The 16,560-nt window shown below is 46.2% G+C and overlaps 1 protein-coding gene across 5 annotated transcripts; it reads right to left on the minus strand.

The window, feature by feature from the left end:
- Window positions 1-1,331: 1,331 nt before the first annotated feature.
- On the minus strand, window positions 1,332-7,619 carry STMN1 (stathmin 1). 5 transcript variants are annotated; one of them, XM_042996600.1, is made up of 5 exons: window positions 7,467-7,619; window positions 5,321-5,393; window positions 4,660-4,832; window positions 2,384-2,575; window positions 1,332-1,847 (listed from the first exon to the last, which is right to left on the minus strand). In XM_042996600.1, the coding sequence occupies exons 2-5, from the start codon at window positions 5,331-5,333 to the stop codon at window positions 1,776-1,778; spliced, it is 450 nt and encodes a 149-aa protein (XP_042852534.1). In that variant the 5' UTR covers window positions 5,334-5,393; window positions 7,467-7,619; the 3' UTR covers window positions 1,332-1,775. The 5 variants fall into 5 exon arrangements, with proteins under 5 accessions (XP_042852534.1, XP_042852536.1, XP_042852533.1 ...); XM_042996602.1 differs by lacking the exon at window positions 7,467-7,619 and adding an exon at window positions 7,261-7,281; XM_042996599.1 differs by lacking the exon at window positions 7,467-7,619 and adding an exon at window positions 7,084-7,179.
- Window positions 7,620-16,560: the final 8,941 nt, after the last annotated feature.

Consider the following 16,560-nt stretch of genomic DNA (forward strand, 5'->3'; position numbering starts at 1 on the left):
GTAGAAAGTCAGAGCCACCACGGGGTTGGTGGGAACTAACTGGGGTGTCCTCCCTCAGCCCATCTGGACTCTTTTCAGGCTATTTCCTAAGCTCTGCTCCCTTCCCTACGGGTCTTATATGAACACGAAGTTCACTGCCATCTGTAGGATGCCGAGTGTCAACACAAATTTCTATCTTCACACGGTCTTTATGTCCCAGTTACGCAAAACCGGCATCTAAAAGATCCCTCCAGGCACCAGGTCACCCGTGCCAACCTCTAACTGCTCCGTGCCAGAGGCTGAGGCTGAACGACGCTGAGTCCCTGCACAAGCCTCACTTTGTCCTATCGTCTGAACTATCGTTCTACTAAACTCCACTTGATCTTGTTCCTGTGTTGCCCCACGTGGCCATAACCCTTTAAATTCAGCTTTTTCCCCCAGAACAACTGATCATCTTGGTCTAAGTAAATCTGGAAGCCAATTCAAGGCATCACAAATGCTCATAATCCTTCCCAATTTGAGTATAAACTTGGCTCACTCACCGGCCTCCGGTTGATAAAGCCAGAGCCAAGGAAGCACGTGCGAGGCAACCAGCAGACCCTCCTGCAGTCTGGCCACCGGCACTGTCTCACCTCTCACTACAGATGCGTGGCTTCCAAGGGCTTTTATACAGATGTCGAAGCAAATAATCCTAGGCAATTAAGGCCATTTCCCGAATAGCACCAGGGAAAGCTGCCAAAGGCTTTCCCTGAATTGACAAGCAAAGCTCTGACAATGGTGAATATAACCTCTGGATACAAGATGAAGTAGATTGCGAACCTTAACCACCCAGATCAAACGTTACTCTAGAAAATAAGGCTCCCTTTAACCTCTTCCCAGAAGGTTGCTACATGGGCGCAGAGGATTGGACGAATATTCCCACTTTGGAGTCATGGCTTCTTCGGCAGTAAAGCACTGGAGGGCACATCCCCACCCCACTGGTAACATAAAGCAAATACACTGTCAAATACCTCGAACTAGGATCTCCAGATTTCCTCTGAAGCCTTCTCTAGAAAGCCCACGAAGCCCATGCCTTAATCTGCCTTTTTAACAGGGACATGGGAACAAAAATAAGCTTGTTTGTGAATAAACATCTGAAAGACCATCGGGACAGCTGATCTGGGCGGGGCATCAAAACACAGTGAGGATTGTGGAAGAAGACAAAGCAGGACCACTCTGGGGCAGAGAACTTTCGGTGATGTGTGCACTGGGTGTTTCTGGAGGCCAGAGGCCCCGTCTGGAACAAACAGCAACGAGGAGGGCCTCTAACACGTCACGGTTTATTACCTGTAGAGAAAGAAGTCACTGCCACCAACAGCACTGTGCAGTTTTATTAACCATTCAAGTACAGTAGCATCTGGGAAGATCGGGACAGAATTGGGATTTAAAAGTGAACAGATATTCAGCATCTAACAGTTTGAAAGAAGCCACTACATACTCTTTTCACAAACAGGTTTTCACAGAGCCAATACAGTACTAGCCATTAACCCAGCACACCAGGTGTGCTGAAGTAGAAAAGATGCAACGAGAAAAATAGCTACATTAGAAAGACTTCAACACTTTAGAAAAAGAGTAAAACACTTTCAGTTTCTCCCCTTTAGCCCCTAAAACAACATCATACAGTCTGGGTCTACCTATACAGTCCTACATCAGCTTCTAGAATATTTGTCAGGAGGGCAAAAATAAAATGACACTGGCCAGTACAGTCTTTGGATATTTGGGAAGGGGAAGGGGAGAAAGTCAGTTCTCAGAACAAATTAGTCGGCTTCAGTTTCATCAGCAGGGTCTTTGGACTCTTTGTTCTTCCGTACTTCTTCAATGTGCTTGTCCTGTGAAGAAACGGCATTCGTCATCAGTCTAATTCGAAAGCCTGCCAAGGCGCTCACCCCGAGAGTCCCAACGGCAGCATCAGGGCGCGTATTATAGATCAGTGGGAATCACATCGCATACTTAGAATTCTAAACATGATCTTCCAACTTCCTTGGGTCACTCGGGGAACCTACTGACTGAGCCTCCTACGACTCTTCCACAGAATGTACAACTATTCTGGAAATTATTGCATAGTCTGTCTTATTTCATTTTCATATATTTTTTAAAGATTTTATATTTTAAGTCACCTCTCCATTCAACGTGGAGCCTGAACCACGACCCCGAGAGCAAGAAAAATCGCACGCTCCACTGACTGAGCCAGCCGGGAGCTCTGCTCCACCTTATTCTAAAATAAGATACCTGTCATTTAATGTGTCAGGGCCTGAAACTGGTGACAAAGACACCAACCACCTAGATCGAGGCCATTAGTTCAGGCCACCTCATTGGGGCAGACTTCAAGCTCTTGACCCTCTCAAAGCCAGGCTGGGACACCAACCTTCTCCCGCAAGCGCTCCAGTTTGGCAGCCATCTGTGCCTCTCGGTTCTCTTTGTTGGCTTCCATTTTGTGGGTCAGCTTTTCTTCCGCCATTTTACTGAAGTTGTTGTTCTCCTCGATCGCTTTCTGAAGCACTTCTTTCTCATGCTCCCGCTTCTCAGCAAGCTGCTTCAAGACCTCGGCTTCGTGGGACTGAAAAATGTGTTAAGAGGCTAGACTCTCGGACGTTTATTTAGCATTAGGTACAATGACAAAAGAAATGATTAATCGGGAGGACTGAAGAGAGACAGAAAATGAAGTCTCCTTAAATAACACCTAAGTCAAGGGCCTGAATTATCTGTCTCAAAATACGGTGAAAACCATACTGTTTTTCTGGTATTTGTATTTACTTTGGAAAACTGCCCAGGCTGGTTCAGAGTCTTGCACTACTGTTCTTTAAGGGAATCCCTGTAAGATTTACTGCTTAATGGTAGCAAGAGGACTTGAGCGATGTGCACGCGACAAAGGAGCTGTACTGTAAAGAATCTGGCTCTTGAACTTGAAAGTCCACCCAAAGAAAATTAGCTTATTATGAAAAAATGCAACCATATCGATAAAAAGAAAATCTATGAATGATAGGGAATTTAAGACTAAGAGCCCAGATTACCAGAGAGAGTTCTGTTTCGAGGAAAAACTTATCAGCTTTTCTCTTTAGAAGCTGCATTCACTTCCAGACCACTGGAGCTCTGTTACCAGTGTGCCTCCTTCAACAGACTCGGAATGGCTTGTTACCAAATAGATTCTGATGTGCTTGGAAGTATCACTGACTTGCGCAAAAACCGAAGAGCACCTGCCACTGGTTCTCTTCTGCAAAACCCCAGTCAGGGGAAGTGTCGCTACATTTAGGCAGTTACTGCAGAAAAGCACAAGCTACTGACGACAGGGCTGGGGTCGACTCCTTAATTTTTTTTGTCCAGCTACTGGCCGCATCTCCTCCACAAACTCAAAAACTCCATGAACCTCCATACGAACTCTATCTGCACAGAGAAACAGGTAGAGAGGACCCAGCCTTGCACACACTGCCACTCTTCCTGGAGAAATGAATCACGCGCAGGGTTGACCGTGGGTCAGTGCACATACACATGACATGTAGCACTGAAATGTCCATGGTGCATCTTACAGCAGCTTAAACAGGGGCCTGTGTATGTGTGTATGTGGTTAGATGTGTTAGACTTCAAATTGCATTAACTGTGTTGGTCAGGGGCAGGTTACCGCTTCACCTTCTTGTGCCTACTTTCCCTAATTAAAAAAAAAATTTTTTTTTTCATTAAATAAACTCTACACCCAACACGGGGCTTGAACTCACCACCCCAAGATCAAGAGCCACATGCCGTACTGACTGAGCCAGCCAGGCGCCCCTCCCTAATTTTAAAATTAAACCCACTCACCTCAATCAGGGTTGTTGGAAGGGAATGAAATGGGAATTTATATATAAAGTTCTTCATGAAAAGAATAATATTGGATGGAAGGAAATGCACCAAAACGTTAACAATGGTTATTTCTGGGAAGTAGGATAACGAATATTTTTAATTTTCTATGCATAAACTTTTGTGATTCTCAATTTTTCTATAACAAGCATTTCCATACTTGTTGATTCTTCGGATTTGTTTTTGAAAATGGATACTTTACAGAATTGCTTAGGTAAGAGAAAAACTGCCCTAATATCATCATGCCAGTGGAGCAACACAATCGCGTTACCAGCAATCTAAAATGTTTTTATTGTACAGCTCTCAAAAAGCAAAACAAAACAAAAAAACCCACAGACACAACACACACAAACCACACCGAACTAATTCCCTCCCCCAAAAAAGGGAAAGAAAAAGAAATCATGCACCAACAAATCTATTTTTCAAAGAGAAAGCATGAGAGAAGCAGGAACTTTGGTTTCAGACAAACAGAGGCTTGAATTCTGGCTACGATACTCACTAGCTACAGGACATGGGAAAATGACAACATTCCCAAGACCATTTTCTCCTTTCAGTATCTCAGACATCTACCCTTTAGGGTCATTGTATTAAAGAAAAATAGAAGTAAAGGACTTGGTACATAATAGGAGTTCGGTAAGTGATGCCTGGCCTTTTCTTCTTCCTGGCATATGTAATTTACACAGTGTGTAATTACACAGATGTGTAATAATCACATCTAGCTACAACTGTTTTTCTCCTGTTATGGAAATAAAACTGATTTGCCACATTACATAAATAAATACCCTGTTCTCTGTGAATTGTGATGTTTACCTTGCGTCTTTCTTCTGCCGCTTCTAATTTCTTCTGAATTTCCTCCAGGGAAAGATCCTTCTTCTTTGGAGGGGAAAGAGGGAATTCTGGGACGGATTCTTTTGATCGAGGGCTGAGAATCAGCTCAAAAGCCTGGCCTGAGGCACGCTTCTCCAGTTCTTTCACCTGGATATCTGGATTTGATCATATTTATAACGTATTCAGAAACATGGGGTTTTCCTATTCTAATAAACTATCCTGTAATTTTCTAAAAACTAAATCAATTTAATGAAAAGATTTAGGGCTGATGAAGCTTCCGTTTGCAGGCAAGAAATTACGTAAACACCACCTCTCAGAAAACCAAAGCTCAGTATTTTTGGATTAATAAATACCATTCTGAGATATCAGTGCTTGACAATCACTTTCATAATAAAAGAAAGACTTGTGCAAAACTCCACAATTTTGCTCTAGACCAAGCCAAATCATCAAATGGTGAAACAATTACAAGCTCTCAGTATATTCAAGTGATATTTTTTCTTCTTTATTCTCCGATTTATAAAATGGGTTTTTATTTATAAGACCAAAACACAACTGCCAAATTAATGGCTTGAGGCCTGAATCCATCTCCTATTATAAAATCCTAAACCCATCAGTATTCAGCTTTTCCAAACAGATTACCTACCAGAAGAAGCCATGGTGAACAGAAGACAAGAGACTGGCAGTGTATTCTACACAATCCACTGGCAAGGAAAACCCTGAAAACGATTTTTAAAAGCATGCAATCAATTTCTTTGCATTTCTAGGTCATTGATCCAAAGGGACCTCAAATAACATCCACATAAATCAGTGTCAGAAAAATCACTACTGTGGAATTAAATAAGACATCATTAACTAGAAAATCATAAAAATCTAGAAAATACTGAAACATTGGTAAATTTGAACTAAATAGAACATTGGTTTCAGAAAATCAAGTCAACTGAGCTTGCCTGTTCAAAAAACATCCCCGCGATTTTAAAATTTAGACAAGGTTAAGTCACAATATATATTTTTCTCCTATAAACTCTAAAATACCCCCCCCCACGCCCCCCGGAATCAGCGAGAAGATATTCCAGATTCAACTCAACAGTGAGACCGGAGCCATCTTAATACTGCCTACAACTCATTGTGCAAATGAAATACCCACCCCTGCTTTGTCTGTGTCTGCCATGGTGGAAAACAAAACGCCCAAGCTAATATTAACCAATAATGTTGAACTCCTATTGTTCTTGGGGCCTAAGCTCCTTATCCAACAGCGGGCAAAATTAATCAGTTTTATGAACCTCTAGGCTTTAGGTTGTAGTATTTGCTGCCTTATATCATGAAAAATTCTACATTCCCCCCCCCCCTTGATTTTTTTAAGGTCATTATCCTTGTAGACCCCAGCCTGGTAAGAAGACATAAGATTACAGATCCCAACAGCTGGAAATTAAAATCCGAGGCAACGAAACGGTCTAACCCCGGCAGAGCATGAGACGCAGCACCGGACCCAGGATGGGCGTGGCCCCGGTCAAAGCGAGGAAAAGCGGGTGGCCGCCCCCGGCCAATCAGAGCACGCCCTGCGCTCCGGCCCCTGGCCCCGCCCCCTTCCTCCCCGCGCCTTTTCGAATCTCCCCGAACTCACAACACCCCGGAGCCCGCGCGCGTGGGAAGGGGAGGGATGGGCGGGGCTAACGGTCCTATCTGGGTAACTCCGCCCTTCCCGGGCTAGCCCCGCGCTGACGAACCCCCCCCCCCAACTCCCGCCAAAAACATCTCGAGGCCACCCCCACCCCTGCAGCAGCTCGGCGGGTGGGGCAGGCCCGGGGAACTGGCCGTGGGATAGCCCCGCCATCGGCCCGCCACCTCCTCCCTTCACTCCCTCCCAACCTGCCTCCAGCCTAGTTGTCTGTGCCCCTCGCCGCGAGAACAGGATTGCTCTCGTGGGGTGTCAGCCTCTCCGGCTCGGCCCTAGTCACTGGGCGAGGGCGACAGCGGGGAGGGGATGAGGCCCTAGTCGCCGGCAGTCTGGCCCTAAAACCGCTGCTCCCTAGAGCCGCCCCGCCCCTTCAAACAATGGGGACCCCAGTGGGGCCGCGACTGCAGAAGGAAGGAAGGAGGCAAACGAAGGCCCACGCCCCCTATTGTCTCCACGACTGCACCCCGGGCTAACACCAAAGACTTGCCCAGCTGGCCGCGCCCCCTCCCCACGATAGCCGCGCCCCCAGGGAGCGGGGACAAAGCCGAGACTCCGCCCGAGCCACACACAAAGCGGAGCGACCCCCGCCCGCCAGCCCCTCTTGGGGCCCGCGGCCACGCCCGCCGCCCTCCAGCAGGGGGCCGCTGCCATGGCCCGGCCCCTCCCGCCGGCCGCGTCCCTCTCGCTGGCCCCTAGCCTCCCGCCGCCTCCTCCAAGAGCCCCGCACCCACCTGCTCGGTCCGAGCCGCCTGGCCACACTCTGAGCACCAACAGACCCGGGCGCGCACAAAAGCGCCAAACAGCGGCACGTGACCTCCCGACCGGGCTTCCTATTGGCTGAGAGCCGCGGCACGTGCCGACCCCTCCCCCCCAGCCCAGTGGCCCCGCCCCCCGGGACCCCCAAGCACCTCGGGAAGTGTAGTTCAGGCTGGCCGGGTAGGCGGACAATGCGAGGGGTTGGCCGCGTTTGGGGGTCTCCCCGGTGTGTGCAGGGGGACGGGGCGGTTGTCTGGCCTTGGAAGAGGGTTATACGATGGCCCCTAGCCTGGGTCTGAACCAGCCCTCCAATCTCTAGGAAAAGGGCGGGGCCGGGCGGGGCGGGGTCCCTCTGTACCTCTCAGAGGGTGGCCGACTGGACTCCGCCTCTGTTGAGCCACGTGCCCCGCATCGCCCCAAGGGCAACGCTCGGACAGCGAAGGGCCTCTCCGGTGCTACACCCCCTGCTGCCACCTAAGACGCCCAAGCCCTTGTTACAGGACAGTGCCACTCTCTGCCCTTGTAAGGCCCTCTGCAACCCAGCGCCCTACCTCGAAACCCGCATGTAACCTGCATTGTGACATCATCATAATCCCTTACCCACTCAGTTAACAGGTCCTGGGCGTGGCCCTTCCTCACCGTGTGCCTTCTCCCTACCAAGCTCGGGTCCTGGAGCTGGTGACCAGAGAACAGTGGGGGAAAGGCGTGAGGCTCTGGAATTTGATCTCCTTTGCTTAAATGCAGACTCCATCTGTTCAGCCTAGCCTTTTGCCTGATGATAGGGAAGGAAGAGCAAAAGCAGTTCTAGACTACACAGACTGCAGTTAAGTGTTGCTTTTGTTCTTGGAGCACGTGCTCCCCAGTGCAGTGCTGGGCCCTTTTAAACAATCAAAACAAAAGGGGGAGCCACAAGGTCACGGTTCCTCCTGGCCTGGTTAGATGAGAAGTACAGCAGAGCTACAAAGGAAATTGACCGGAGCTATCTTAGAATGACTGGCCTCCCTCCTCCCACAAAAAGGCCAGAAGGAAAATAAAATGAACGTGGTTTCCAGATCCCTCCTCCCGTTCCCCAGACCAAGGCTGTGTCTTTGGGATTCGGCTGGTGGTCATAACACCAACGTGTCTGCTTTGCGATCCTCATTGGGCAGAAGGACACCTTCATTTCATGAATCCATGGGTTCAGTTTTCCCATACCAAGAAACGAAAATGACTAACTGCTGAAACAACAGCCCTAATTTTGAAAGACTCTCCATGTCCAGCTAGTCCCTAGGGATGTACCAGAGATAAATACAATAGGTGCCTGAGACAAGGAAAACTAGATCATACAGGCAGCAGACACCCCACACAAAGCAAACAATTAGCAATTCGCTGTTGGCTGAAATATGCTTGTTGTGGCATTTTCTCCAACAATCGCCCTTGTGTGGGGTCAGCCTCTCCCCCGCCCCCAATCTAAGTGGTTTTCCCTTAGCATGTGAGCAGGAACAGGAATAATTCAGATTCTAAGCCCTGAAAGGCTTCTCCCTCTCAGACCAAACTTAGCCACAAAACGGCCAGGTGTTTCCATCTGTCAGTTTTCTGAGTGAAATCTCAAAAATCGTTAGAAAGGCTGGAGAGGGGTGGGGATAAGACGGCACTGAAAAGTGACAGATTGGCAGGCAACACAAATAAGCACAGAACCCAAGGCCAAGAGGTCTATTATCCCCCGGAACCAGCCTTTCATGAAGTCTTTGTACTTGAACTGGAGGTTTGCAGAGGAAGGTCCCACCCATTTGATGCATTTTTTCTTTTAATATAAGAAACTGCCATGCAAAAATCTTACGCTTCTGACTATTAATGTTGTGACAGGAAAAAAAAATCTTTCAAAACACAGATTATTTTAAAGCACTTATACTGCTTCCCCCCACCTTTGCTTTCTCCCTAGAGCAGATGTCTATTTCCATGGAAACCACAGCTAGGAACGAAGATGTTAGAACTCATGTAGATTTTTTAATCTTTTGTAACGATGCTACTCAGCTTGTGGGTTTGTTGTTAGATGCCTAGCCCTGCCACCATCTCTGTGGCAAGGATTTCCTGAGCTCCTCACTACAGCTTGAGGACTGAGGGGGCGGGGGTACGGTTGTCCTTTTAATGATCCTGTGAATAAAAAGGTGTTTGTGTGGTGAGATGATCCCTGTTTCTTAGGTGGGGCTGCTTTTCTGAGATCCAGACCACAGCTGTTAATTGTCAACTCCTATGGGTGTGCAAACGTGAGCCCTGAAATAGGAAGGACTTTCAAGCCTAAGGAGAGAAAACAGCTTTGCCCCTTCACTTTGGAGAGGGGCAGAAGCTCCTTTCTTGCAAGCTTGCTAAAACTAACTTCAAAAGCCACTCCCTCCTGAAGCGGTAGCAAGGAGTTAATGTTCGCATCTTGGAGCTGTCTGTCTTTGCCCATGAGAATTATTTTTGCCTCTGCTCAGATGGTTCGGTCGGATTGCTGGGGAGCTAGCTGGCTGTGACTATGGATTAGCAGAAAGTGAAGTTGAGATATGGCAGCCATCCAGCTTATTTGATCTGCGTAGACAGCTAAAGGAGAGCACTTCAGGCTTCAAAGTCTAGATGGGATGTCTACACGGATCAAACGAGCCGGGCCGTTGTCAGATCTCCTCTGTTCTTACACAGCACCGCAGCCTTTGTTCATTGTTGGTTCTGAGGCTACAGAGGTGGCCTCTCACTCGGGCGCCGCCGGGTTCCAGCGCTGCTTACAGGGCCTGTCCTTGGCAAAAGGGCATTGTGGGAGAGGTTTTCTCCTTGTCCCCAGCTTCTCTGTTCCTTTTGTCCCCTTATCCTTAGGCACTGTGCTCTAACCCTCCCTCCCCTGTTCAAGCCCTGCCTGTGAATCTGCCATTTGACATGCCTGTCTCCCTCATTAGACTATCAAGTCCAAGAGGGCAGGGTTGTGCCTTTGTCTTGTCATCCCTTGTGCACAGAACTGGGCCTGGCCCAGGATGCTGGGATCTGGATGCTCACTGTTGGCTTTAGGCAAGAACAGCCTCTGTCATCTTCAGCTTCCTCTTCCGTAATGCTAGACACCTGTACCATATAGGAGTGGTGAGGACTGAATGAAATAAAGTACGTGAAGGCATGTAGCATGATGCCTGGCACATGTTAAGTGTTAATGCTAGAGAAATTTCTTGATTACTATAGGTTATGGAATGAGTGAATGAATGGATGAATGAATGAATTCCCACCCTTTGGCGGGAATCAGTTACTGGGTTAACTCTTCCTATGTGGTGTTTTAAAAAATTCAATTAATTTCACATTTTGGACAACCCATACATGTGGTTTAGAAATTCGGGCGCCTGGGTGTCTCAGTCGGTTAAGCGTCCGACTTCGGCCCAGGTCATGATCTCACATCCGTGAGTTCGAGCCCCGCGTCGGGCTCTGTGCTGACAGTGCAGAGCCTGGAGCCTGTTTCAGATTCTGTGTCTCCCTCTCTCTCTCTGACCCTCCCGCATTCATGCTCTGTCTCTCTCTGTCTCAAAAATAAATAAACATTAAAAAAAAAAAAAAGTAAAAAAGTCCTCCTCCCTTCCCTGTCCCCATCTGCCAAATTCACCAACCCTCCCCAACCATAACCACTGTTGTCAGTTTCCCATGTATCCTAGAGTCTCTTCAACAAGTTTGTACATGTGTATTCTTATTCCCCCCTTATAATACAAATGGTAGTCAACCGCAATTGTTCCACACTTAGCGTTTTTTCACTTGACCATACATACACGTCAGGGATGTTCTCCCTGTTCGTACATCAGGCGCATTTCCTTGATCTGGGATCCACTGTATGAATGTTCCATAATCTAGGTAACCTGTGCCCTATCCATGGCTTTTAGGTTATTCCCAATTATTTGCTGTTTCAGCCACTGCTGTAACGAATGCCTTGGATACATGGCATTTTCCACATAGGTGAGTATATCAGGAAGACGTATTCCTAGAGTGGTATCGCAAGGGCAAAGGGCAAACGCCTTTGTAATTTGGATGTGCCGAACTGCCTTCCACGGGAGTCATGCTGGTTCAACGCTCACCATTTGGTGTTTTAATTCATTGCCTCCGTTCGTTCAAAAATGGTTTGAAAGGCTTTGTCCCTAGAAATTTCAGGCATCAGGGCAAAGGAGGGGGAGGACTAGAAATCCCAAGAAAGACGTGACTGTCAATTCTGTCTATATTAATAACTCCTATAAATACTTGACAAGCAGCAGCTGATCTCAGAACAGCTCTGGTGCGTGCGTGGCAGTACTCCTCCCAGTCAGTCTTGTGGTAGAAATGTCTGCAGGTGTCACTGTGAGACTGGAAGCTTTTTGAAGACAGTCTTTTCCTTGGTGGTAGCCCACTCCCCCCCCCCCCACGATGCTTGACACAATGCCTGGCAAGTATCTTACTTAATTGATTCGAAAATGTATTTTTTCCCGCTCATTTTTGTATCTCTGAAAGTGGTTATGCCTCATGGTCAGTAAATAGCATGTCATAATTACTGATAGCATATCTTCTTAGTGGGACATAAAATAACGGTGTCTTAAAATCAATGGCATTTTTAAAAATAGGCTCCGTACCCAATGTGGGGCTCAAACTCACAACCCCGAGATCAAGAGGCACGTGATCCACCAACTGAGCCAGCCAGGCGCCCCATCGGTGGCATTTTTGAGTCCATGAAATATGGTAAAGCGTACCCATGTTAAATGTGTGGGTGGAATGACCAAGGTATCACTGCCCCTGCCTGTCTTCTCACTCTGTGTTCTAACCCTTATGGTTTTCCAGTTAGTTAGTGGCTTTGCTAGCCTCTTACCCTCCACGTTTCAAACTTCAGTCAGACTCAACTCTTCCCTTTTTCTCACCCAAGCCTCATTATGGAATCTTCCTGTTTTCTAGTTGAATGGAACCTTTAAAATGATAATAGCTACAAGAAGAACAAAGCTGCCGCACTCACACTGCCTCATTTCATTAACTTACTACAAAGTTACAGGAATCAAAACGGTGTGGTATTGGCATAGAGACAGACATATAGAGTAATGAAATAGAATAGAGAGTCTAGAAATAAACCCTTGCATATATGGTCAAATGACTTTTGACAAGGATGCCAAGACTCATTCAATGGGGAAAGGACAGTCTTTGCAACAAATGGTGCTGGGAAAACTGGATAGCCACATGCAAAAGAATGAAGTTGGACTCCTACCTCACGCCATATACAAAAATCAACTCAAAATGGACCTCAATATAAGATCTCAATATAAGACCCGAAACTATAAAACTCTTAGAAGAAAACACAGGGAAAAAGTTTCGTGACATGGATTTGGCAATGATTTCTTAGATGTAACACCAAAGGGACAACAACAAAGGAAAAATATTGGACTTCACGAAAATTTAAAATTTTGTGCATCAAAAGAATATCAACAGAGTAAAAAGGCAACCCACAGAACTGGAGGAAATAATTGCAAATTATATATCTCATAAGGCATTCATATCCAGTACAAGAGAGAGCTCCTAGAACTCAACAATGAAGAAACAACCTAATCCAAATATGGGCAAAGGCCTTAAATAGACATTTCTCCAAAGAAGACATACAAATGGCCAATAAGCACATGAAAAGATATTCAGTGTTACCAATCATTAGGGGAATGCAAATCAAAACCACAAGGAGATACCACCTCATGTCCATTAAACAAAAACAAAACAAAACAAAAAAAACCCCAGAAAATAACAAGTGTCAGAGAGGATATGGAAAAACTGGAACCCTTGAACACTATTGGTGGGAATGGCAGATGGTATGGCCAAAACAGTATGGATGTTCCTCAAAAAACTAAAAATAGAATTTCCATATGATCCAGCAATTCCCCTGCTTGGTATATACCCAAAGTAATTGAAAGCGGGGTTTTGAAGGGATATCTGTATACCCATGTTCACAGCAGTGTGATTCATAATAGCTAAAACATGAAAGCAAAACTCGAATGTTCATTTACGGATACACAGATAAGCAAAATGTGGTCTATCCATACAATGGAATATTATTCGGTCTTAAAAAAGAAAAGGAAATTCTGGCACACACTACAACATGCTTGAGCCTTGAGGCTATTAAGCTAAGTGAAATAAACCAGTCACAAAAAGACCAATACTGTACGAGTCCACCTACATGAGAAGCTTAGAGTAGTCAAAATCATAGAGATATAGAAAGTAGGACGATGGTCCCTGGGGCTTCTAGAGAAGAGGGACTAGGGGGTTAGTGTTTAGTGGGGACAGAGTTTCAGTTTTACAAGATGAAAAGAGTTATGGAGATGGATGAGATAGTGGCTGCACATTCTGGATGTATTTAATATCACTGAATTGAAAACTTAACAGTGGTTAAAATGGTAAATTTTTACCATCTTTTTAAATGTTACGTGTATTTTCTTACAATAAAAATAATTGGAAAAATGGTGATAGCTTACATATTTCTAGAATGCTTACCATGAGTCAGACACTGGTCTAAACACTCCCCATGTGATAACTCACTTAACCCTTATATCAATCTTATGAAATAGTATTAGCCTAACTATCAAGCTGAGGAAGCAAGGGCGACTAACTGTCCCAGTTTGCCCAGCACTGAGGGTTTTTTTCTGGGATGCAGGACTTACTAGTGCTAAAGGTAGAAAAGTCCCAAGCAAACCTGGATGAGTTGGTCACCCTAAAGGAAACTGAGGCACAGAGAGACCATGTCTTCCTTAGACCTGTCAAACAGGGTCCTTGTCCTAGGCCTTGTATGTTCAAGGGCCGCACTCTGACCCTCCAGCTGTGCCCCTTCCCACAGGCAAGCAGTCCCCTGGGGCCAAGGATATGAGCCCCTCTGGAGCCTGGGCAACCCTTCTAAATCACACCCTGAGTATCTGGGACTCTAGAATTCCCTTTCCAAATGGCCTTAGGCCACTTTCAGCCCCTCCACCAGCCCCTTCCCTGGTCCATCCTCCCAAGTGCAAACTTCCCTGCCTGAGTGCAGGCAGGACTGGCTACTGTATGGAAGGGGTATGGACAGAACCTGGGCATGAGGGCCAGGAAGAGGAGCTGGGAAAAGGAAGCCAAGGGGGCTGGCTCTGTTACACTCTGACCTGGAACTCCAAGGAATCCAAGAATTCTCAACTCAAACCCTGGCATTCTAGAGTATTATGGAGGTATATTTATCAGGGTAAAAGGGGTAAAACATACATTAAAAAAGAATTAGTGATAACTCTTAAATACTTACACCTAAGGTATGTGGCCTTCTCTTTTATACTCCTGCCTTGGGTCTGGCAAATGTTAGCACTAGGCCTGCAGAGATTAAATCACGTGTCCACCTAGGCTCCCCAGAAGTGCCGAGTCTGTGCAGCCTGGTTCCAAGTCTATGCTTTGAGCTATCACTCTAAACTGTTTTAGCTGGCTAACTCCAGTACTTGACCGACTGAGGAGAAAGGGCCCCAGGACGTTAGACGTTGGCCCAAGGTGACACAGCTAATTCATGTCACCACAGGAATTTGAATCTGGTGTTTGTTTTCAGTGATGCTGCAGGTAACTGTTCAGTTACTACTTGTGTGAGCTTGGGCGGATGACTTCTCCCTTTTTAGGCTCGTGTCTCATCATCTGTGAAATCGGGAGAATGCCCCAACTTCGTAGGGTTGTTCTCAGGAACCACCGCCTGAAATGCTAAATGCAAATAAAGTTCCTAGCCTTGTGTCGGATGCGTAACAAACCCTCAGTAAGTGACGGCTGCAGGTTTAACCATCAAGCACGGCTCCGATCATGCCACTTTTCTGCTTGAAAATATTCGATGAATTAAACTTGGGGGAACATTTGGGCGCCTGGGTGGCTCAGTTGGTTAAGCATCCAACTTTGGCTCAGGTCATGATCTCACGGTTCGTGGGTTCAGGGCCCGTGTCGGGCTCTGTGCTGACAGCTCAGAGCCTGGACCCTGCTTTGGACTCTCTGTCTCCCTGTCTCTCTGCCCCTCCCCCACTCATGCTCTGTCTCTCTGTCTCTCCAAAACGAATAAATGTTAAAAAACAAAAGCAAAAAACTTTGGGGCACCTCAGAGAAGAAACATAAAAATTCCTGAAATCTAAAAAAAGAATTTTTTTTAAGACTCCCTTAGATTTATAGTCCGAGGGTTATCCTTGGCATGGCATTTGAGACCCTCCATGAGGTTATTGCAGTCTAACTCAAGATCAACTAAACTCTGAGACTCTTTGGTTCTTGATGAAGATCTGTCATCTGAAAAAAGGATAGTTAGAGGGTAGCACAATTAAGAAGCATGGAAGGACTTAGCTAATGACAGAATGGACCTCGTAAGAATGAAGGAGATTCTTGCTATGAGAAGTATCCAGATGAAGATTTGTCAGACAGCTGCTGGGAATGCAAGAAGGATTCTTGCCTAAGGAAGCAGGTGGACTCCCCTCATGCTTTAAGAATCTTCTTTAATGAGATGGGGAAAAGCTACTGGTGATATTGTGCTAATGGAGTAAACAAAGGCTACCCGACCACGTGTACGATATGAACTCAAGTGGGAGCAAAATAAAATGCACCAAAATTTTTGTTTGGAGGGTAAAATAACAACTGAGTTTAGTTTTCTTCTTTGTACTATTCTGGAATTTCCAAACTTCTTCAAGTGAACATATACTATTATATTTTAAAAACAGAGAAGAATTTTGTCCTCCTTACTGATCTGATGTACTCCCATGTCTCTGAAACCTCTACCCTCCCACTCTCCCCCCTCCAAATCTCCGCTTTACTGGACTATTCTCAGCTCCATGAAAAGTTATACATCTAATATGTTCCAGTGTTTTGCTGACACTAATCCTCAGCCTTGAATCCCTTGGCTTCTGTCCCTATTGAAATTCTCTCCACCTTCAAGGTCTTGATTAATCTCTCGGACTCCCACATACTATGCCTGGTATTGAGTCTATCCATATACATCTTTGTCCTCCTCACTAGAGAACGCGTTCCTTGAGGGCAGGATTATATATGATTTTTTCTTGGTATTCCTATAGTGCCATGTATAGACACTCAGCAAATATTGAAACTTTGGGCTGAAGTCTTCTTGACCACTAAATAACTCTTAAGGGGGTGCCTGAGTGGCTCGGTCGGTTGAGCATCCAACTCTTGATTTCAGCTCAGGTCATGACTCCAGGGTTGTGGGATCAACCCCCAGGTAGGGTTCTGTGCTGTTTGTGGAGCCTGCTTAGGATTCTCTCTCTCTCTCTCTCTCTCTCTCTCTCTCTCTCACCCCCCTGCTCAACTCACTCTCTTTCTCTCTCTCACAAAAATAAAAATAAATAATTTTAAAAAATTTTAAAAGGCTCGGGGCGCCTGGGTGGCTCAGTCGGTTAAGCGGCCGACTTCGGCTCAGGTCGTGATCTCGCGGTCCGTGAGTTCAAGCCCCGCGTCGGGCTCTGGGCTGACAGCTCGGAGCCTGGAGCCTGTTT

This window comes from Panthera tigris, chromosome C1 (assembly GCF_018350195.1).
Source record: "Panthera tigris isolate Pti1 chromosome C1, P.tigris_Pti1_mat1.1, whole genome shotgun sequence".
In the NCBI taxonomy this organism is placed as follows: Eukaryota; Metazoa; Chordata; class Mammalia; order Carnivora; family Felidae; genus Panthera; species Panthera tigris.

Coding starts and splice junctions, on each gene's coding strand:
- STMN1 (XM_042996600.1), bottom strand. Junction 2,576..4,659: donor CGGCAGAAGAAAGACGCAAG/GTAAACATCACA, acceptor CACATTTTTCAG/TCCCACGAAGCCGAGGTCTT. Junction 1,848..2,383: donor TGGAGCGCTTGCGGGAGAAG/GTTGGTGTCCCA, acceptor GTTTCTTCACAG/GACAAGCACATTGAAGAAGT.